This window comes from Lithobates pipiens, unplaced genomic scaffold (genome assembly GCF_037356315.1).
Source record: "Lithobates pipiens isolate NorthernLeopardFrog02 unplaced genomic scaffold, aLitPip1_a1.2 Scaffold_23, whole genome shotgun sequence".
Classification (NCBI taxonomy): Eukaryota; Metazoa; Chordata; class Amphibia; order Anura; family Ranidae; genus Lithobates; species Lithobates pipiens.
Window position 1 is genome coordinate 12,082,531 of NW_027507785.1, and position 23,369 is coordinate 12,105,899.

Consider the following 23,369-nt stretch of genomic DNA (forward strand, 5'->3'; position numbering starts at 1 on the left):
AACACAATATATAAAGATGATAAACCAAGTAAATCGATACCAAACATGTCATGCTTTAAAATTGCATATGCTTGTGGAATGCCAACAAACTACAATAAACAGTCATGTAATGCTGTGCGCAAACTACATTTGTATCTTTTTTTGAGACAGATAGAGCATTCTTTTGGTGGAATTTAATCACCACTGGGTTTTTTATTTTTTGCTAAACAAAAAAAGATGGCAAATTTTGAAAGAAAAACGTTTTTTCTTGGTTTCGGTTTTAACATTTTGTAAGTAATTTTTCTCCTTCACTGATGTGCGCTGATGAGGCTGCACTGATGGACACTGATAGGCAGCACGAATAAGCGGCATTGGGTGCTGACTGGACACAGCTGATCACATGGTAAAGAGACTATGTCATAGGCTCTTTACCATGATCAGTGATGCACCGATCCATATGCGTGGCGAGAATCGGACGACATGACGTCCTCCCTGAACGAGAGTGCTCCCGCCCAGCCGTCATTTTTACTATACAGTGGGCAGGAAACAGTTAAAGCGTTTGTTGACCAAAAAAATAAAATGGATCCTGCTCCTTTAAAGCGTGTTATAAGTAACACCTAAAAAATATGGCTGATCCTGACAGTTTCTGCCCTCCCCTATGTAAACTGACCACGGTGTATCATGGCTGCTGAGCCTTGACACCGTGGTCAGTATACATGCCTCTATCATCAGCAGCCTGCTATCCTCTCTGCTTCTGTGTCCTCCCCCCCACCCTCCCCTTTCTGCTCCCTCGTGACAGTGCCGCCCCTCCTGCTTGCATAACACTAACCTGTGTACACCATCAGCACTGCCTCCTAGTGTGCAAGTCTCTGTATGATTTATAACCCTTTCATGACTAAGCCTATTTTTGGAATTTGGTGTTTACAAGTTAAAATCCATATTTTTTGCTAGAAAATTACTTGGAACCCCCAAACATTATATATATTTTTTTAGCAGAGGCTCTAGAGAATAAAACGGCGATTGTTGCAATATTTTATGTCACACGGTATTTGCGCAGTGGTGTTTTAAACGCAACTTTTTGGGAAAAGGGACACTTTCATGAATAAAAAAAAAACAAAACAGTAAAATTAGCCCAATTTTTTTGCGAAATGTGAAAGATAATGTTACGCCGAGTAAATAGATACCAAACATGTCACACTTTATAATTGCGCGTACTTGTAGATTGACGACAAAGTACGGTACCTAAAAATCTCAATAGGCGACGCTTTAAAAAAATTTTACGGTTACCAGGTTAGCGTTACAGAGGAGGTCTACTGCTAGAATTATTGCTCTCGCTCTGACGATCGCGGCGATACCTCACATGTGTGATTTGAACACCGTTTACATACGCGGGCGCGACTTCCGTATGCGTTTTCTTTGCTTCGCGAGCTCGCGGGGACGGCGGGCGCTTTGAAATTTTTTTTTTTATTTTTTTATTTTTTTTATTTTTTTTTAAATGACTAAATTGTTTAAAAAAAAAAAAAAAAAATTTGATCACTTTTATTGCTGTCACAAGGAATGTAAACATCCCTTGTGACAGTAATAGGTGGTGACAGGTACTCTTTATGGAGGGATCGGGGGTCTAAAAGACCCCCCACCCCTCCTTTACACTTCAATGTATTCAGATCGCCGAAAACGGCGATTCTGAATACCGGATATTTTTTTAAAACCGGCGCCATTGGCAGCCGAGTAAACGGGAAGTGACGTCATGACGTCGCTTCCGTGTTTACGATGAGGAGACTGGAACGAAGCCGATTACGGCTTCGTTCCAGTTCCTCCCCAGCAGCCAGAGCCGACGGATCGCAAATCGGTGCTCCCGATCGAGCGGGAGCACCGGTAACAGCGGCGAGAGGCGGCGGGAGGGGGGGACGTCCCCTCCCGCTCCTCCGGCATAACAGCCGAGCGGCTTTTAGCCGCATCGGTTGTTATGCCTGGATAGCCAATCGCCTGCTGTAAAAAACGGTACCGGGATGATGCCTGCAGGTGCGGGCATCATCCCGGTATAACCCTCGGAAGCCGAGTACGCAGATGTGCGTACGCTCGGCGGGAAAGGGATAAATATAAAATACTGCAAATACAGTGCCTTGCGAAAGTATTCGGCCCCCTTGAACTTTTCAACCTTTTGCCACATTTCAGGCTTCAAACATAAAGATATAAAATTTTATTTTTTTTGTGAAGAATCACCAACAAGTGGGACACAATTGTGAAGTGGAACGAAATCTATTGGATAATTTAAACTTTTTTAGCAAATAAAAAACTGAAAAGTGGTGCGTGCAAAATTATTCGGCCCCTTTACTTTCAGTGCAGCAAACTCACTCCAGAAGTTTAGCGAGGATCTCTGAATGATCCAATGTTGTCCTAAATGACTGATGGTGATAAATAGAATCCACTTGCAGGCCTGTACTGGCCATCGGGACTACCGGGAGTTTCCCGGTGGGCCGATTGGCTCAGTGGGCCGGTTGTCAGACAGTGTGTTATGTGTTTTAATCACTACACTCTCCCTGGACTCTCCGTGTCTGTCCTGTGTTACAATAAGGCTGGTGGCGGCAGCTCTGCTCCTGCACCCGGCACACAAGCACCACCCCCTCGTGATGCTGGCATAAATTGTCCCGGAATGAAATTGACAATCTGGGAACAGGGGCGGACCGAGCCTCCATAGCGCTGGCTCTATCTCCGCCTCCACCTCCTCCTGATCACTGGTTGCTATAGCCGCCTTGCGTCTGGCAACCAGTGACGTCACAGCCCAGCGTTGAATGCGGAGGAGGATTTTACATCCTCCTCCTCCGCGCTAGTGCTGCTGGGAGTCACTGCAGGTTCTTTTACCTCCGCAATTGGCTCCAGTGACTGGCTTGCAGGCTGCAGCTTGTGTGAGGTATTTCTGTTCCCACACGCTGCGATTACAGTGTGTACTGCACGGCATCTCTCCCTTCCTCCCCCCTCCTGCCCACCTCACACTGACACATGGACTGAAGTCCCCTCCCCCTTTTCCTCGGCTCACAGACAGGAGAAGGAGGGGGAGGAGAATGGACACAACAGGACGGGATGTGCTGATCTGAGGTTTGTGCTTGGCACTTGCAGGAGAAGAAGACACAGAGACATGGGGCAAGTTGTCAAAAAATAATACTTGCAGTGATTTTGGGGGATAAGAGCATGCTGTATGTGCTAGGAGGCACTTTAGCAAAGGAGAGAAATTGTGCTGGAGGGGGGGGGGGTCAGATTTTTTTATTCAACCCCCCCCTTCCTGCACAATTTCTCTCCCCTCCCAAAGTGTGCCCTCCTAGAACATACAGCACGCTCTTATACCCCCAAATCACTGCAAGTATTCTTCTTTCACAACTTGCCCCCTTCCCCATCTTCAAAGACAAACTGGCTGCTATCACGGGGATAATTATACTGTCTGGTATCCTTGGAACTTTGACAGACTATCAGGAGGTGCACTCCTCTTCCTCCTCTCTCCACTAACTACCCCCCTGCCATACACTCCGCACTCCTCCCCTGTACATGTTACCCTCCTGCCATACACTCCGCACTCCTCCCCTGTACATGTTACCCTCCTGCCATACACTCCGCACTCCTCCACTGTACATGTTACCCCCCTGCCATACACTCCGCACTCCTCCACTGTACATGTTACCCTCCTGCCATACACTCCGCACTCCTCCACTGTACATGTTACCCCCCTGCCATACACTCCGCACTCCTCCACTGTACATGTTACCCTCCTGCCATACACTCCGCACTCCTCCACTGTACATGTTACCCCCCTGCCATACACTCCGCACTCCTCCACTGTACATGTTACCCTCCTGCCATACACTCCGCACTCCTCCACTGTACATGTTACCCTCCTGCCATACACTCCGCACTCCTCCACTGTACATGTTACCCTCCTGCCATACACTCCGCACTCCTCCACTGTACATGTTACCCTCCTGCCATACACTCCGCACTCCTCCCCTGTACATGTTACCCTCCTGCCATACACTCCGCACTCCTCCCCTGTACATGTTACCCTCCTGCCATACACTCCGCACTCCTCCCCTGTACATATTACCCCCCTGCCATACACTCCGCACTCCTCCCCTGTACATGTTACCCCCCTGCCATACACTCCGCACTCCTCCACTGTACATGTTACCCTCCTGCCATACACTCCGCACTCCTCCACTGTACATGTTACCCTCCTGCCATACACTCCGCACTCCTCCCCTGTACATATTACCCCCCTGCCATACACTCCGCACTCCTCCCCTGTACATGTTACCCCCCTGCCATACACTCCGCACTCCTCCACTGTACATGTTACCCTCCTGCCATACACTCCGCACTCCTCCCCTGTACATATTACCCCCCTGCCATACACTCCTCTCCTGTACATATTACCCCCCTGCCATACACTCCTCTCCTGTACATATTACCCCCCTGCCATACACTCCTCTCTTGTACATATCACCCCCCGCCATACACTCCGCACTCCTCTCCTGTACATATTACCCCCCGCCATACATTCTGCACTCCTCTCCTGTACATATTACCCCCCGCCATACATTCTGCACTCCTCTCCTGTACATATTACCCCCCTGCCATACACTCCGCACTCCTCTCCTGTACATATTACCCCCCGCCATACATTCTGCACTCCTCTCCTGTACATATTACTCACCACCATACACTCCGCATTCCCTATTTATTAAACGTCAATTTGACCCACTTTTTTTTTTAAGGTTATTAACCGATTAATCAAAACAATAATCGACCAACTAATCGATTATGAAAATAATCGTTAGTTGCAGCCCTAAACAACACCCCCTTTAAGCCAATATTTAGTGCAATTTAAGACATGTGTTGTTGTTCTTAATGCCTAGGGCCCGCTTTTGATCTTGCACACAGGTCTGCTGATTTCATATGCCCCTGCCCCAAAAATTGGCTAAAAAATCATCTTTTTTTTGGGGGGGGGGGGGGGTGTCCCTGAATGACAGTTTGGAAACGTGGTCACCCTACATTACAGGCTGCCTCCTTGTCCCGGCGCCATGACGTCACTCACGGCTGGAGGGCAGAGGCAGCCCGAGGACATGGGAGGAGCCGGAGCATAGTAAGCTGCTGCCCAAGCTTTGCTGTTTGCGACCGCAACCAAGAGGAGCCAGCGCCGCCGAGGAGGAACCTGAAAATTCCTTACAGCAAGTCCACTCCAGACAGCAGCACAGACAGGGTCAGGGGACAAAGAAAAGTCGATCAGTAAGTAAGTAAGCACTAAATAATAAGCTAATCAGACGCTATATGGGATGCAGGCTGCATGGCAGCATGCTTAATAATAAATTGAGAGTCTGGCTGTTACTGTCAGTGTCTGTGATTTCTCTAATATGCAGCATGGCGGGGGAGGGGGGGAAGGGTAAATGTACTGCAACTGGTCATGGTAACTGATTATTATTCATCAGTTACCATGGCCAGTGCTATTAAATGAATAATTGACCAGTGGCATTAAATAATAATCAGTTACCGTGACCAGTGGCATTAATATTAATTTAATGCCACTGGTCAATTATTAATTTAATGTCACTGGCCACGGTAACTGATCATCAATTACCGTGAGCAGTGGCATTAAATTATTGATCAGTTACCGTGGCCAGTGACATTAAATTAATAATTGACCAGTGCCATTAAATTAATATTAATGTCACTGGTCACGGTAACTGATTATTATTTAATGCCACTGGTCAATTATTGATTTAATGGCACTGGCCACAGTAACTGATGAATAATTTAATGGCACTGGCCACAGTAACTGATGAATAATTTAATGGCTCTGGCCACAGTAACTGATGAATAATTTAATGGCTCTGGCCACGGTAACTGATGAATAATTTAATGGCTCTGGCCACAGTAACTGATGAATAATTTAATGGCTCTGGCCACAGTAACTGATGAATAATTTAATGGCTCTGGCCACGGTAACTGATGAATAATTTAATGGCTCTGGCCACAGTAACTGATGAATAATTTAATGGCTCTGGCCACAGTAACTGATGAATAATTTAATGGCACTGGCCACAGTAACTGATGAATAATTTAATGGCACTGGCCACAGTAACTGATGAATAATTTAATGGCTCTGGCCACAGTAACTGATGAATAATTTAATGGCACTGGCCACGGTAACTGATGAATAATTTAATGGCTCTGGCCACGGTAACTGATGAATAATTTAATGGCACTGGCCACGGTAACTGATGAATAATTTAATGGCTCTGGCCACGGTAACTGATGAATAATTTAATGGCACTGGTCACAGTAACTGATGAATAATTTTATCTTATTTTTTTGCGCAATTGTGTATAGTTTACATACTGTTTTTGTGCGTGTTTGCAAAATTAAAGTGGGCCGGTCTGAATGAAGTCCAGGGCCAATTTTCTGTCCCAGTCCAGCCCTGTCCACTTGTGTGTAATCAAGTCTCTGTATAAATGCACCTGCTCTGTGATAGTCTCAGGGTTCTGTTGAAAGCGCAGAGAGCATCATGAAGACCAAGGAACACACCAGGCAGGTCCGTAATACTGTTGTGGAGAAGTTTAAAGCCGGATTTGGATACAAAAAGATTTCCCAAGCTTTAAACATCCCAAGGAGCACTGTGCAAGCGATCATTTTGAAATGGAAGGAGTATCAGACCACTGCAAATCTACCAAGACCTGGCCGTCCCTCTAAACTTTCAGCTCAGACAAGGAGAAGACTGATCAGAGATGCAGCCAAGAGGCCCATGATCACTCTGGATGAACTGCAGAGAACTACAGCTGAGGTGGGAGAGTCTGTCCATAGGACAACAATCAGTCGTACACTGCACAAATCTGGCCTTTATGGAAGAGTGGCAAGAAGAAAGCCATTTCTCAAAGATATCCATAAAAAATCTCGTCTAAAGTTTGCCACAAGCCACCTGGGAGACACACCAAACATGTGGAAGAAGGTGCTCTGGTCAGATGAAACCAAAATCCAACTTTTTGCCCACAATGCAAAACGATATGTTTGGCGTAAAAGCAACACAGCTCATCACCCTCAACACACCATCCCCACTGTCACACATGGTGGTGGCAGCATCATGGTTTGGGCCGACTTTTCTTCAGCAGGGACAGGGAAGATGGTTAAAATTGAGGGGAAGATGGATGCAGCCAAATACAGGACCATTCTGGATGAAAACCTGTTGGAGTCTGCAAAAGACCTGAAACTGGGATGGAGATTTATCTTCCAACAAGACAATGATCCCAAACATACAGCAAAATCTACAAAGGAATGGTTCACAAATAAACGTATCCAGGTGTTAGAATGGCCAAGTCAAAGTCCAGACCTGAATCCAATCGAGAATCTGTGGAAAGAGCTGAAAACTGCTGTTCACAAACGCTCTCCATCCAACCTCACTGAGCTCCAGATGTTTTTCAAAGAAGAATGGGCAAGAATTTCAGTCTCTGGATGTGCAAAACTGATAGAGACATACCCCAAGCGACTTGCAGCTGTAATCGCAGCAAAAGGTGGCTCTACAAAGTATTAACGCAAGGGGGCCGAATAATTTTGCACGCCCCACTTTTCATTTTTTTATTTGCTAAAAAAGTTTAAAATATCCAATAGATTTCGTTCCACTTCACAATTGTGTCCCACTTGTTGGTGATTCTTCACAAAAAAGAAAAATTTTATATCTTTATGTTTGAAGCCTGAAATGTGGCAAAAGGTTGAAAAGTTCAAGGGGGCCGAATACTTTCGAAAGGCACTGTACCTCATTTCACAGCCGAGACTGATCACATGACCGGCCAGCTGTCTCCTCCTCTCCTCCAGACTGACGTCAGCAGGGGAATCTCAGCCCCTCCTACTACATCTGTCAGAAAGCTGGCTGGTCATGTGATCGCAATCTCAGCTGTGAAATGAGGTATTTGCTGCATTTATAATTCACACACACAGAGTGGGGGATACAATAGGAGGCAGTGCTGATGGTGTATACAGGTTACAGTGGCTTACCAACCACTTTAATTATTCCAGTAGACCAGGCCTATTTCTGACAGTCGTTGCCAACAAGTTAAAAATCTGTATTTTTCCGCTAGAAAATTACCCCCAAACATTATATGGCGCTGTTGGCTGCCGAGTAAACTGGAAGGGACGTCGCTTCTGGGTTAGGGCGGCACAGTGGTGTAGTGGTTAGCACTCTCACCTAGCAGTAAGAAGGGTTGCTGGTTTGAATCCCAACCACAACACTACCTGCCTGGAGTTTGCATGTTCTCCCTGTACCTGCGTGGGTTTCCTCCGGGTACTCCGGTTTCCTCCCACAATCCAAAGACATGCAGGTAGGTTAATTGGCTTCTGTCCAAAATTGGCCCTAGTATATGAATGGGGACCTTGGATTGTGGGCTCCTTGAGGGTGTAGGGACCGATGTAAGTGTAGCAATGTACAGAGACAATTGTAGACACTCACTCGGGTTGAACTGGATGGACTGGTGTCTTTATTCAACCTTACTAACTATGAAACTATGAAACATCGGAGACCTAATCAAAGCCGGTTACAGCTTTGTTTGGAACTCTGGCCAGCCGGCTCGGGAGACCTGGGTGGAGCGGCAGGAGGGGGCGTCCCCTCCCGCTGCTTGCAATAACAGCCAAATGGCTGCAGTTGTTATTACAAGAAAGCCGTCCGTCGGCTCTAAAAAAACGGTACCTGGGTGACCCCAGCACAAGTTCAGCAAAATGACATACCAGTGATTTTGCGGCAAGTGTTTAATCTATGGTCAGCCCTGGGGGGGGGGGGGGGGGGGGGGAATTCTCCTACTATAGGAATTTCTTACTTCCTGCTGCCTCTCTGTGACAGGAAGTGGAAATGGAAATCTCCCTACTGGGGCAAATCTAGCAAAATTCAACTGTCTGTATCCTTTCAGCCCCCGATGAAGGGGCGACTTTTGCCACCTGCGAAACGCGTTGGATAGAATATTTGGATTCCCTCCAAATTAGGGACTAATAAACTGTAGATTTTTAGGACTCTGCTGCTGTTAGTTTTGCCCTAAACTTTGTGCTTTTTACATTTTGACTTTTGATGGAGTGCTCCCATCCTATGGTGTACATGAACTGCCTAAATAAGACACGGAGCTCCAGGATTCACACATCATTCCATGATAATGGACTAGCATTGCCTACGATCTAACGCCAACTGACAGAGGTTTTAACCCTTTCCTGATCTAGCCAAAGACTAAAAAAAAAACAAAAAAAAAAAAAAATTTTTTATGATGCACACTTTAATTTTTGATCCATGGAATTGATTTCATTATAAATCTCAGGGTGCAGTTACAGTGCGTCGGTGGGACTGGCGCACAGACATCAACAAGCCAGAAAAGGATACGGAGCTGGTTCATAGCTGCCCCACGAGGGTAGATGAGGCAACCTCCAGAACCACCCGGGTATGGCGCCCAGGACAGAGCGCCCCCTGTCAGAGACTCCTGGAATTGCAGCTGCTTCCATTCATCGGCCATGCCATCGTCGATCAGCTGAGCCAGCAATGCGGGCGGCACATCCTGCAGCCAATCGCCAGTGAGGAAGGAGAGGGCTCGTATGGGGTAGCTGCTGTACGGGAAGGGACATCTGTGGGAGAGAATAGATCTTAAATTAGTTGTGAACACTGAACGTACCGTACACGGGCAAATAAACTTCATGGAAGTACACAGGGCATGCAAATTATGTCCTGCCCTACCCCGCTGCTGTGCCAGCAAATCCCAGCTGTTAAAATGACAGCCAAACTGCCATGACAGATGGTCCTGCAGCATTATTTACTGCTGCAGGACCATCTGATAGGGTTTATAAACATTGATCAGACGGGAGATAGAGAGAGCGATACAAAGTAATATTGTTTATAAATATTGATCAGACGGGAGATAGAGAGATACAAAGTAACATTGTTTATAAGCATTGATCAGACGGGAGATGGAAAGATACAAAGTAACATTGTTTATAAACATTGATCAGACGGGAAATAGAGCAATACAAAGTAACATTGTTACGCTTGTACAGTGCCTTGCAAAAGTATTCCACCCCCCCGGCTTCTTACCTATTTTGTTACAGCCATTAGTTCAAAGTTTTTTTAATCTGAATTATATGTGATGGATCAGAAAACACAATAATCTAAGTTGGTGAAGAAAAATTAGAAAAATATATACATAAAACTGTTTTTCAGAAATAAACTGGAGTGGCGTGGCCGGCGGCCGAGGTGATGGCGGTGCGAGGAGAGGAGAGAGCTCCCGGAGTATCCGGTGCAATCCAGCGCCTGTAAGCAACGCCAGACGGCACTGTGAGAAGATTCCGGCTACCCACCACCCCAGCTGACCTCAGCCGGCAAAATGTACAAAAGAAAAAACCGGGAGGGAGACAAAAAAAAGGTGACAGATTTCTTCAGCCTGGAAGCTCGTGGGTCCAAAGATGGCGACGAGGCCGCGGCGAACGGACCTCAGATAAAGACAGCCGGTACCAGGCATCATCCCCGGGGGAACTGCGGCTAGCTTTTCCCAGAAGTGGGTGCAGATACCTGGATTATACAGGTATCTGCACCCCCTCCCCCCCCCGAAAAGGTGCCAATTGTGGCACCAGAGGAGGGGGGGGGGAGGGTTCCAATGAGCGGACCTTCCACTTTAGGATGGAGGTCCGCTTTAAAAAGACTAAATCTTTTCTGACACTTGTTGCTTACAAGTAAAAATCCTGTATTTTCTGCCAGAAAATCACTTAGAACCCCCCAAAATTATATATATATTTTTTAGCAGAGACTCGAGGGAATAAAATAGCGGTTGTTGCAATATTTTATGTGACGCGTTATTTGCGCAGAGGTCTTTCAAACGCAATTTTTTAGGAAAAAATACACCGATTAAAAAAAAAAAAAAAAAAAAAAAAAAAAAAATATATATATATATATATTTAACCACTTGCTGACCAGCGCACGACGATGTACGTCGACAGAATGGCACGGGCAGGCAAATGGGCGTACATGTACGTCCCTTTAAATTTGCCGCCCTGCCATCGGGAGCGCGCCGCCGGCGGCGCGCTCCCGCGCTGGTGGGGACCCCCGTGAGTCCGGTCGCGGGACCCGCGGACTCGATCGCCGCGGGCATACCCGCGATCGTCTCACGGAGCGGCCGAATGGAGTAGTGCCGTTGTAAACAACATTTCTCCATTCTGCCTAGCAACTAGTGATGCTGATCTCTGCTCCATGTGATTGGAGCAGAGATCAGTGTTCACTAAATGAAAGCCCAACCCCCCCACAGTTAGTAACACACCCCTAGGAACACTTAACCCCTACACTGCCACCCACTGGTTAACCCCTTCACTGCCGGTGTCATTTACACAGGAATCACTGCATTTGTATAGCAGTGATTGCTGTATAAATGACAATGGTCCCAAAAATGTGTCAAAAATGTCCGATGGGTCCCCCACAATGTCGCAGTCACAATAAAAATCGCCGATCGCCGCCATTACTAGTAAAAAAAAAAAATAATAAAAATGTATTAATAAAAATGTCATAAAACTATCCCCTATTTTGTAAACGCTATAACTTTTGCGCAAACCAATCAATAATCCCTTATTGCGATTTTTTTTACCAAAAATATGTAGAAGAATACGTATTGGCCTAAACTGAGGGAAAAAAATGTTTTTTTATATATTTTTGGGGGATATTTATTATAACAAAAAGTAAAAAAGAATGCTTTTTTTCAAAATTGTCGCTCTATTTTTGTTTATAGCGCAAAAAATAAAAACCGCAGGGGTGATCAAATACCACCAAAAGAAAGCTCTGTTTGTGGGAAAAAAAGGACGTCAATTTTGTTTGGGAGCCACGTCGCACAACCGCGCAATTGTTAGTTAAAGCGACGCAGTGCCGAATCGCAAAAAGTGGTCTGGTCTTTGACCAGCAAATTGGTCCGGTCTGAAAATGGTTAAATACACAATTTTTTTTAACTAAAACACAGTTTTTGTGTATTTAAATTATATATATATATATATATATATATATATATATATATATATATATATATATATATAAATTTTTTTTTTTTTTATCTAAATTATACATACAAGTGAACTGATTGGAGGTTTCTTTTGTTTAATAAATGTTTAAAATGTAAGAAATTTTCTGTATCGCATTACTAAAGGCTGTTTTCACACTGGAGCGGGCAGGCGTTGACGGTAAAACGCTGCTAGTCCTAGCGGCGCTTTACCGTCATTTTAGCGGCGCTATTCGGCTGCTAGCAGGGCACTTATAACCTAGCTAGTGGCCGAGGAAGGGGTTAAATGCGCTTGTGCCAAATCGCATTGCATGCGCTTCAGCAGTGGTGCCCATTCATTTCAATGGGCAGGAGTGGTGGAGGAGGGGTTTACACCGCTCCAAAGATGCTGCTTGAAGGATTTTAACGTCCTGCCAGCGCACCGCCTCATTGTGAAAGCACTCGGGGCTTCCTCACAGACTGCAGGGGAGCCGTTTTGAAGGCAATTTATAGGCGGTATTTTTAGCCCAAAAAGCGCCTGAAAAACGCCCGTGTGTGAAAGGTGTCTAACTTAGATTTTATGAGATGAAGGGAAAAAAATAAAATAATAAATAAATAAATAATCGGCCTAACATATCGGCCCAAAAAAAAAAAAAAGGGGGGAAAAAAATAAAAGCCTAACATATGATACATGCATAGCATACTAGCTCATTATGAATAACATGCCTGAGAACGAAGCCCCCGAATCGGTCCTCCTCCATCTTCACCGCTGCCATGTATCTTAGACTGACTTCTGGGTCTCGCTGTTCCGGCGCTGTGATTCGCTGGAGCCGCGATGACATCACTCCCACGCATGTGCACGAGAGCAGACGCGAGCGGCATGTCTCCGCGATCTGTGGCGTGCTCAGTGCGCCTGCGCGCCGCAGTCTACGGTGCATGCGCCATAGACAGCGTTGCCTGTCTTTTTGTAAACATCTCCTAAACCGTGTAGGTTTAGGAGATATTTCTTGGACCTACAGGTAAGCCTTAATCTAGGCTTACCTGTAGGTCAAAGTGGTTTGTAAGGGTTTACAACCACTTTAAATTAATCTCTATTAGGCCCCTTTCACACGGACGGCTGCTCTGCCGCAGTTTAGCATGTTTATTTTTTTTTTCTGTGAAATTCAAGACTCCAGGCACAGCGATCGGCTGCATTTGTGCAATGCAATTACCTGCGTTTATGTGCGTTTCTGTGCAGTTGCGTTCAGCTGCAGTTATCTAATATATATATACCAGCTGTGAGTAAGCACTAGCCTTAGTGCGAAACGCGTCAGATATTAGCATCTTTAGCTGTGATGTAATTTGCTGTATCCCAAATATTATTTGAATAAAGCATCGTTTTAGCATTGGAGTGCGGCCGTCCAGAGTTCTGTCATTATCCACATTATCTGCAGTTATCTAATATAGTCGTTCCCATAGCAACCCCTTTTTTTTTGGTCCCTTGAATCCCTTCTCACGCTGCTATCCACAGTTGACACAAAAGACTGCGATTACCTGCGGTTATGTGCATATACCTGCACTACATCGCACCCGGACGCATTCAATTCTATTTTTTCTATTCCCACCGAAACCGCACTTAACGAAAATTGCAGCTAAACGCTGTGTGTGAACGGGGCCATAGGAAAGCATTGTGTGCTTTTAGCTGCGGTAGAAAACGAGAAAATCCACCAGCTAAAAGCAACGTTCTATCCGTCCGTGTGAAAAGGGCCTTAACGCAAATGGGTTAAACAGCCCATTCAAAAAGGAGAGCACTATGGCAAGAAGCAAAAAAAAAGAAAAAAAAAAAAGAAGAGGAGACGTACTGTGTGCTCGGGAGACCCACTTTTTCAGAAATAACCAACCCAAATGTCTCAAAAATCTTATCCACCTATGTTTCAGGCATGCGCCACAGCCAAGAAAAGGGGGCACACTAATCGCAGTACATAAAAATGTAGCAGTCACCCAGCACGGAGTCATACTGGACTCTAGGGCTGCAACTAACGATTATTTTCATAATCGATTAGTTGGCCGATTATTGTTTCGATTAATCGATTAATAACCTTAAAAAAAAAAAAAAAGTGTGGTGTATAATTTAGTTAATATGTAAAGTTTTTTTAAAAAAAGGCAATTTATTCTTAACTGCTTCCCGCCCGCCCTATAGCCGAACGACGGCTATAGAGCGGACGCTCTCGTCCGAGAGGGCGTCCCTGGATGTCCTGGTGTTTACTTCCGCAATGCGCGCCGCCGCGGGCGCGCAACGGGGAAGTTTTGTGTTTGTCGTGTCCCCCGGGGACAGGCAAACACAGATCGCTGTAAACGGCCAATCACAGCGGTCGTTTACAGCGCGATCTGCGTGTCCAATGTGAGATGATCTCATATGTAAACATATGAGATCATCTCTCAGCGCCGCTCTCCCTCCTCACACAGACAGCGTGTGAGGAGGGAGAGATGAACAGCTGCAGTGCCATCCGCCCCAGTGCCATCCACCCCCAGTGCCACCTGTTAGTGCTATATGTCCCCAGTGCCACCTGTCCCCAGTGCCACGTATAAGTGCCATCTGTCAGTGCCACATGTCATCAGTGCCACATAGTGCCATCTGTCAGTGCCACATATTAGTGCCATCTATCATCAGTGCCATGTATCAGTGCCATTTGTCATCAGTGCCACCTGTCAGTGTCACGTGCCATCTGTTGTCAGTGTCACGTGTCATCAATGCCACTTATCAGTGCCACCTGTCATCAGTGTCACGTATTAGTGCCACGTGTCATCAGTGCCACGTATTAGTGCCATCTGTCATCATTGCCACGTATCAGTGCCATCTGTCATCAGTGTCACGTGTCATTGTCCTGGTGCTCCAGGGCCTTAAAAAGTGTAATAAATAGTCAACAAGTTAGATGTGTAATTTATACTCCTAGAACACGTGATGGCGCTCCCTGCATGTTGGGCCTCTCTATGTGGCCAGGCTGTGAAAAAGTCCCACACATGTGGTATTGTAATACTCAGGAGGAGTAGCGGAATTTTTTTGGGGGTGTCATTTGTGGTATACACATGCCACGTGAGAGAAATAACCTATTACAATGACAATTTTGTGGAAAAAAATAAAAAAAAATAAAAAAAATGTTAATTTTGCAAAGAATTGTGGGAAAAAAATGACAACATCAAAAAGCTCACCATGCCTCTTACTAAATACCTTGGAATGTCTACTTTCCAAAATGGGGTCATTTGGGGGGTATTTGTACTTTCCTGACTTGTTCGGGTCACAAGAAATGAGATCGGCCACCAGTACATCAGATGTGATCAATTTTGTGCGATTCGCACCACAGCTTGTAGACTCTCTAACTTTCACAAAGACCAAATAATATCCACTAATTTGGGTTATTTTTACCAAAGATATGTAGCCGTATAAATTGTGGCCAAAATTTATGAAGAAAAATTAATAATTTGCATAATTCTGTCAGAGAAACAAAGAAGTATGCGTTTTTTTTTCCAAAATTTCGGTCTTTTTCCATTTATAGCGCAAAAAATAAAAACCCCAGAGGTGATCAAATACCACCAAAAGAAAGCTATTTGTGGGAAAAAAAGGACACAAAATTCATTTGGGTACAGTGTTGCATGACTGAGTAATTGTCATTCAAAATGTGAGAGCACCGAAAGCTGAAAATTGGTCTGGGCAGGAAGGGTGTTTAAGTGCCCAGTAAGCAAGTGGTTAAATATCTCTATGCAGTGGTAAATATAAACCAACTATATGGTTAGGGAGCAAAATATCTTATCCACTCTGAGAATAACAGACAGCATATATATATATACTGTATATACTATATATGCACTGTATATGCTATTAGGATATATACTGTGTATACTATTAAAGGGTGAATCTAGTAAATATCAGACTCAGACTCAGATCTTTTTTTTTTATTATTTAAAAAAAAAAAAAAAGCCATTTTAACCACTTACAGACCGGACCATTTTGCTGGTCAAAGACCAGACCACTTTTTGCGATTCGGCACTGCGTCACTTTAACTGACAATTGCGCGGTCGTGCGACATGGCTCCCAAACAAAATTGACGTCCTTTTTTTCCCCCACAAATAGAGCTTTCTTTTGGTGGTATTTGATCACCCCTGCGGTTTTTATTTTTTGCGCTATAAACAAAAATAGAGCGACAACATTTTTTATTTTTTGTTATAATAAATATCCCCCAAAAATATATATATAAAAAAAAAATAAAAAATTTCCCTCAGTTTAGGCCGATACGTATTCTTCGCAGTAAGCGATTGATTGGTTTGCGCAAAAGTTATAGCGTTTACAAAATAAGGATAGTTTTATGGCATTTTTATTAATAATTATTATTTTTTTTACTAGTAATGGCGGCGATCAGCGATTTTTATTGTGACTGCGACATTGTGGCAGACACATCGGACATTTTTGACACATTTTTGGGACCATTGTCATTTATACAGCAATCAGTGTTATATAAATGCAGTGATTCCTGTGTAAATGACACTGGCAGTGAAGGGGTTAACCAGGGGGTGGCAGTGTAGGGGTTAAGTGTTCCTAGGGGTGTGTTACTAACTGTGGGGGGGTTGGGCTTTCATTTAGTGAACACTGATCTCTGCTCCAATCACATGGAGCAGAGATCAGCGTCACTAGTTGCTAGGCAGAATGGGGAAATGCTGTTTCCAATGGCATTTCTCCATTCAGCCGCCCCGTGAGACGATCGCGGGTATGCCCGCAGTGACTGAGTCCATGGGACCCGCGACCGGAGTCACGGGGGTCCCGACCGGCACGCGAGCGCCGGCGGCACGCTCACAATGGCAGGGTGACAAATTTAAAGGGACGTACATGTATGCCCATTTGCCTGCCCGTGCCATTCTGCCAACGTACATCGGCGTGCGCTGGTCGGGAACCAGTTAAGAACGTTTGTTGGATTTTCTAATCGTTAGTGAGGCCAAATCGACGTTCATTTTCAACCAGAGTAACAGGAAATAATAGAAAAATTTTTTGGGGAAATAGAAAACTTCTTGGTCAAAAGGAATTTTCAGACAATGTGGTTTTCGTTCAGAAATGACATTCATTTTAAAAACAGAATGTTAAAAACAAGTGAAAATGTCAAACAACATTCTTTCAGCGAATGTACAAAGATTTTTTCGTATGAATATTCTCGTCTGACAATTGATCAGTGTGGCCAGCATAAGGCTCGGTACACACCTATGCAGTTTGCTTTTGATCTGTTTCTGCAGTGCTTGTTGCTGTGCCTTTTGATTTTTGCGCATGTGATTTTGCTGCGGTTTACGTTTTTTTTGGCCAATTTGTTGGGCAGATTAAAAAACACAAATTGCTGCAAAAAAACGCATTACATGCCTTTCTGCAGCCTCTCCATTGAAGTATATTGAGCCAAAAAAGTACTGTTTTGCATTTAAAAAAAAAAAAGTCCCTGACTCTTTATAAAATACGCAGCAGCTGAAAAAAGCACAGATGTGAACTTGTCCCATAGGAAACCATGTAAATGAACTGTAGTGCGTTTCTGCAAAAAGAACCAAAAAAAAAAACACATTAGATGTGAACCAGGTCTTAGCCCTTGTACACACAGTCGGACATTCTGATGGACAATGTCCGATCGGACCGCGTTGTCGGATAATCCGACTTTGTGTGGGCTCCATCGGAATGTTTCCGTCGGAATATCCGACCGACAAAGTTTTGGAGCTGGGCTATAAAATTTTCCGACAACATGATCCGATCGGACTTTGTCCGATCATGTGTAGAGAATTCCGATCGGACAAAGTGCCACGCATGCTCAGATCAAATTCCTAGACCAAAGCTATTGGCTACTAGCCTGAACGTAGTCCCGTCGTAACGAAATAACATCATCACGTTACGTACGATCCGATTTTCTGACAACTTTGTCCGACCGTGTGTATGCAACACCAGTTTCTACCAGTGGATACAAAAACACAGTAGAGGCGCTCTACTACTATGTGGAGACTTTAATTGTGTAATAGATAAGTCCATGGACTGCTCCTTCCCCAAAGGTATACACAGATACAAGATGAAAAACATTCCTAAAGGATTCCAACCTGTAGGATACCTGGAGATGCAAGAAATAAAAAAATGATAATTGGCATGTGGGTATGTATTCACCCCCTTTGTTATGAAGCCCATAAAAAGCTCTGGGTCTACCAATTACCTTCAGAAGTCACATGATTAGTGAAATGATGTCCACATGTGTGCAACGTGTTACATGATTTGTCATTACATATACACACCTTTCTGAAAGGCCCCAGAGGCGGCAACACCTAAGCAAGAGGCACCACTAACCAAACACTGCCATGAAGACCAAGGAACTCTCCAAACAAGTAAGGGACAATGTTGTTGAGAAGTACAAGTCAGGGTTAGGTTATATAAAAATATCTAAATCTTTGATGATCTCTAGGAGCTCCATCAAATCTATCATAACCAAATGGAAAGAACATGGCACAACAGCAAACCTGCCAAGAGACGGCCGCACACCAAAACTCACGGAGCGGGCAAGGAGGGCATTAATCAGAGAGGAGCACAGAGACCCAAGGTAACTCTAGAGGAGCTGCAGAGTTCCACAGCAGAGACTGGAGTATCTGTACATAGGAGGACAATAAGCCGTACGCTCCATAGAGTTGGGCTTTATGGCAGAGCGGCCAGAAGAAAGACATTACTTTCAGCAAAAAACACAAACGGCAAGTTTGCGAAAAGTCATGTGGGAGACTCCCAATAAGTATGGAGGAAGGTGCTCTGGTCTGATGTACGGAGGAAGGTGATCTGGTCTGATGTATGGAGGAAGGTGCTCTGGTCTGATGTATGGAGGAAGGTGATCTGGTCTGATGTATGGAGGAAGGTGCTCTGCTCTGATGTATGGAGGAAGGTGATCTGCTCTGATGTATGGAGGAAGGTGATCTGGTCTGATGTATGGAGGAAGGTGATCTGCTCTGATGTATGGAGGAAGGTGATCTGGTCTGATGTATGGAGGAAGGTGATCTGGTCTGATGTATGGAGGAAGGTGATCTGGTCTGATGTATGGAGGAAGGTGATCTGGTCTGATGTATGGAGGAAGGTGATCTGGTCTGATGTATGGAGGAAGGTGATCTGCTCTGATGTATGGAGGAAGGTGATCTGGTCTGATGTATGGAGGAAGGTGATCTGCTCTGATGTATGGAGGAAGGTGATCTGCTCTGATGTATGGAGGAAGGTGATCTGCTCTGATGTATGGAGGAAGGTGATCTGGTCTGATGTATGGAGGAAGGTGCTCTGCTCTGATGTATGGAGGAAGGTGATCTGCTCTGATGTATGGAGGAAGGTGATCTGCTCTGATGTATGGAGGAAGGTGATCTGCTCTGATGTATGGAGGAAGGTGATCTGGTCTGATGTATGGAGGAAGGTGATCTGCTCTGATGTATGGAGGAAGGTGATCTGCTCTGATGTATGGAGGAAGGTGATCTGCTCTGATGTATGGAGGAAGGTGATCTGCTCTGATGTATGGAGGAAGGTGCTCTGCTCTGATGTATGGAGGAAGGTGATCTGCTCTGATGTATGGAGGAAGGTGATCTGCTCTGATGTATGGAGGAAGGTGCTCTGCTCTGATGTATGGAGGAAGGTGATCTGGTCTGATGTATGGAGGAAGGTGATCTGGTCTGATGTATGGAGGAAGGTGATCTGCTCTGATGTATGGAGGAAGGTGATCTGGTCTGATGTATGGGAGAAGGTGATCTGGTCTGATGTATGGAGGAAGGTGATCTGGTCTGATGTATGGAGGAAGGTGATCTGCTCTGATGTATGGAGGAAGGTGATCTGGTCTGATGTATGGAGGAAGGTGATCTGGTCTGATGTATGGGAGAAGGTGATCTGGTCTGATGTATGGAGGAAGGTGATCTGCTCTGATGTATGGAGGAAGGTGATCTGGTCTGATGTATGGAGGAAGGTGATCTGGTCTGATGTATGGAGGAAGGTGATCTGCTCTGATGTATGGAGGAAGGTGCTCTGCTCTGATGTATGGAGGAAGGTGCTCTGGTCTGATGTATGGAGGAAGGTGATCTGCTCTGATGTATGGAGGAAGGTGATCTGGTCTCATGTATGGAGGAAGGTGATCTGCTCTGATGTATGGAGGAAGGTGCTCTGGTCTGATGTATGGAGGAAGGTGATCTGGGCTGATGTATGGAGGAAGGTGATCTGGGCTGATGTATGGAGGAAGGTGCTCTGGTCTGATGATACTAAAATTTTACTTTTTGGCCATCAAAGAAAACGCTATGTCTGGAGCAAACCCAACACATCACATCACCCAAAGAACACCATCCCCACTGTGAAACATGGTGGTGGCAGCATCATGCTGTGGGGATGTTTTTCGGCAGTTGGGACTGGGAAACTGGTCAGAGTTGAGGGAAAGATGAATGGTGCTAAATACAGGGATATTCTTGAGCAATACCTGCACCACTCTGTGTGTGATTTGAGGCTAGGTCGGAGGTTCACCTTCCAGCAGCACAATGACCCCAAACACACTGCTAAAGCAACATTTGAGTGGTTTAAAAGGAGACATGTAAATGTGTTGGAATGGCCTAGTCGAAGCCCAGACCTCAATCCAATAGAAAATCTGTGGTCAGACTTAAAGATTGCTGTTCACAAGTGCAAACCGTCCAACTTGAAGGAGCTGGAGCAGTTTTGCAAGGAGGAGGAATGGGGCAAAAACCCCAGTGGTGAGATGTGGCAAGACTCATAGAGACTTATCCAAAGCGACTTGGAGCTGTGATAGCCCGCAAAAGTATTGACTTTAGGGGGGTGAATAGTTTTGCACATTGACCTTTTCTGTTATTTTGTCCTATTTGTTGTTTGCTTCACAATAAAAAAAAATAAAAAAAAATCTTCAAAGTTGTGGGCACGTTCTGTAAATTAAAATGATGAAAATCCTCAAACTATCCATGGTAATTCCAGGTTGTGAGGCAACAAAACAGGAAGAACGCCAAGGGGGGGTGAATACTTTTGCAAGGCACTGTATCTATTTTGTTTCTTTTATCTGCAGAAGGGATGGACTTTGATCTCCGTAGGATGTCAGTTAAAGCAGCCCTGACATGTAGCGAAAAAAGTTATTTTATTAAATAAAATTTGTTGGCATTTAACCACTTCAGCCCCGGAAGGATTTACCCCCCCCCCCCCCTTCCTGACCAGGCCATTTTTTTGCAATACGGCACTGCGTTGCTTTAACTGACAAAACGCGCAGTCGTGCTACACTGTACAAAAACAAAATGGACGTCCTGTTTTTCCCACAAATAGAGCTTTTTTTTGGCGGTATTTGATCACCTGTGTGGTTATTTTCTGCGCTATAAACAAAAAAAAAAAAAAAAAATAAAAACAGCAATATTTTTTACTATAATAAATATCCCCCAAAAAATAAGACATTAAAAAAAATAATAATAATAATAATTTCTTCATCAGTTTAGGCTGATAATGTATTCTTCTACATAAAAAGAAATAAATAAAAAAAGACTATTTTGAAAACACAGCAATATTTTTTACTATAATAAATAAATATATTTATTATTATAATAATATATATATATATATATATATATATATATATATATATATATATATATATATATATATATATATATATATATATATATATATATATATTCTTCATCAGTTTAGTCTGATATGTATTCTTCTACATAAAAAAAAAAAACTATTTTGAAAACACAGCAATATTTTTTACTATAATAAATAAATATAATAATTTATAATAATTATTATAAATAATAATATATTTATAATAATAAAAATATAATAAATAAATATATATATATAAAAATTCTTCACCAGTTTAGTCTGATATCTATTCTTCTACATATTGAAGAAAAAAAAGAAAAAAAAAATCGCACTAAGCGTAAGATGATTGGTTTGCGTCTACATGCATCTACGTCTAAGTTATAGCTTCTACAAAATAGAGGATAGATTTATGGCATTTTTATTATTATTATTTATTTTTTTACTAGTAATGGCGGCGATCTGCGATTTTTATGGTGACTGCGGCATTGCGGCGGACACTTTTCACACTATTTTGGGACCAGTCATTTATACAGCGATCATTGATTACTGTATAAATGTCACTGGCAGGGAAGGGGTTAAGGGGGCGATCAAGGGGTTGAATGTGTGTCGTAGGGAGTGATTCTAACTGTGGAGGGATAGGACTGCCTGGGGGGAGGAGGAGACCGATCGCTGTTCCTAAGCAGTAGGAACAACAGATTGCTCTCCTCACCCCTGACAGAACAGAGATCTGTCTGTTTACATTGACATATCTCCGTTCTCTCCTTCTCAGAAACAAATCGCGGGTAGACGACGGCCCTCGTGGCCATTGGCCACACACACGTGCGGGCTCCTGTGTCACGCAGGGGCCGCGCGTGCGCACCCTATACTCCTTAAAGCGCCCGACCGTACAGCTACGGCGATTCACGCAGGAGTGCCATTCTGATACCGTCAATTGACGGCGGGCGGTCGGCAAGCGGTTAAACCTTCGTTTTCGCGAAGGTGTCGTTAAAGTGTCATTAAACCCAGATTATGAACAACTCTCATGACGTGCTATATAACAGAGCGTTCATAATGACAAAGCCACGGAAGCCTTTGTTTTGTGTTGAGTGAAGCACACCTGGTTGATCCTGATCATTGGGAAACTTTCTTATTTTTTTTTTTGTTTTCCCCCCACGGCTTCAAATTATCCCAAAATTTTACATCTCTACACATGCCAGGAGCAAAATCACAAATGCCATCTACACTGGCCCATGTAGAAGATGGAGAGATAAAAATTGCGTTTCGTCAGATTAGGCGACCCGTCAGAATGTGTAACGGAAGCGGCGTTCCGTCGCCGCCATCTTGCTACACCCAGCACTCCTCCATAGTACGGATACACTGAGAAGGGGGAAAGCGGACATCTTGTTACACCCACCGGCGTTTTGCATTTTACACTTATTTCTAACAGTAAAGTCAGTTTATATAGGGAAATACAATACTTAGAACGCCGTCTGACTGGCTAGATGTGGAATTTTAACTGCTAGCCGACCGACTCACACAGATGTACTGCGGCAGAAGGGCGCGTACAGGCAAACTAACGTACCTGTACGTTGCCCTTTAAAAAGGTGGCCTGCACCGCGAGTTGGGTCACGGGTCCCGCGAACGTCTCACGGAGAGACGATAGAGTGTTTCTAACTGTGGGGGGGCGTGGCTGTGTGTGACATGTCACCGATCTCTTCTCCCGATCACATGGAGCAGAGATCGGTGACACTGTCCCTAGGCAGAACGGGGGGATGCTTGTTTACATTAGCATCTCCCCGTTCTGCCTAGTGACA

The 23,369-nt window shown here is 44.4% G+C and overlaps 2 protein-coding genes across 3 annotated transcripts in view; one reads left to right on the forward strand and one right to left on the reverse strand.

Moving 5' to 3' along the window:
* TAF1C (TATA-box binding protein associated factor, RNA polymerase I subunit C) overlaps positions 1–23,369 on the reverse strand; it is an 83,834-nt gene that overhangs the window by 48,696 nt on the left and 11,769 nt on the right. Inside the window, exon 4 of the mRNA XM_077451174.1 lies at positions 9,374–9,612. Coding sequence (XP_077307300.1) covers positions 9,374–9,612 — 239 coding nt within the window. The remainder of the gene's footprint in view (positions 1–9,373; positions 9,613–23,369) is intronic.
* LOC143927198 (uncharacterized) overlaps positions 2,853–23,369 on the forward strand; it is an 81,717-nt gene continuing 61,200 nt past the window's right edge. The window contains exons 1-2 of one of the 2 annotated variants that reach the window (XM_077451175.1): positions 2,853–3,075; positions 5,027–5,257. The gene's annotated coding sequence lies outside the window, so the exon portion shown is untranslated. The remainder of the gene's footprint in view (positions 3,076–5,026; positions 5,258–23,369) is intronic. The other variant, XM_077451176.1, reaches the window with a different exon arrangement.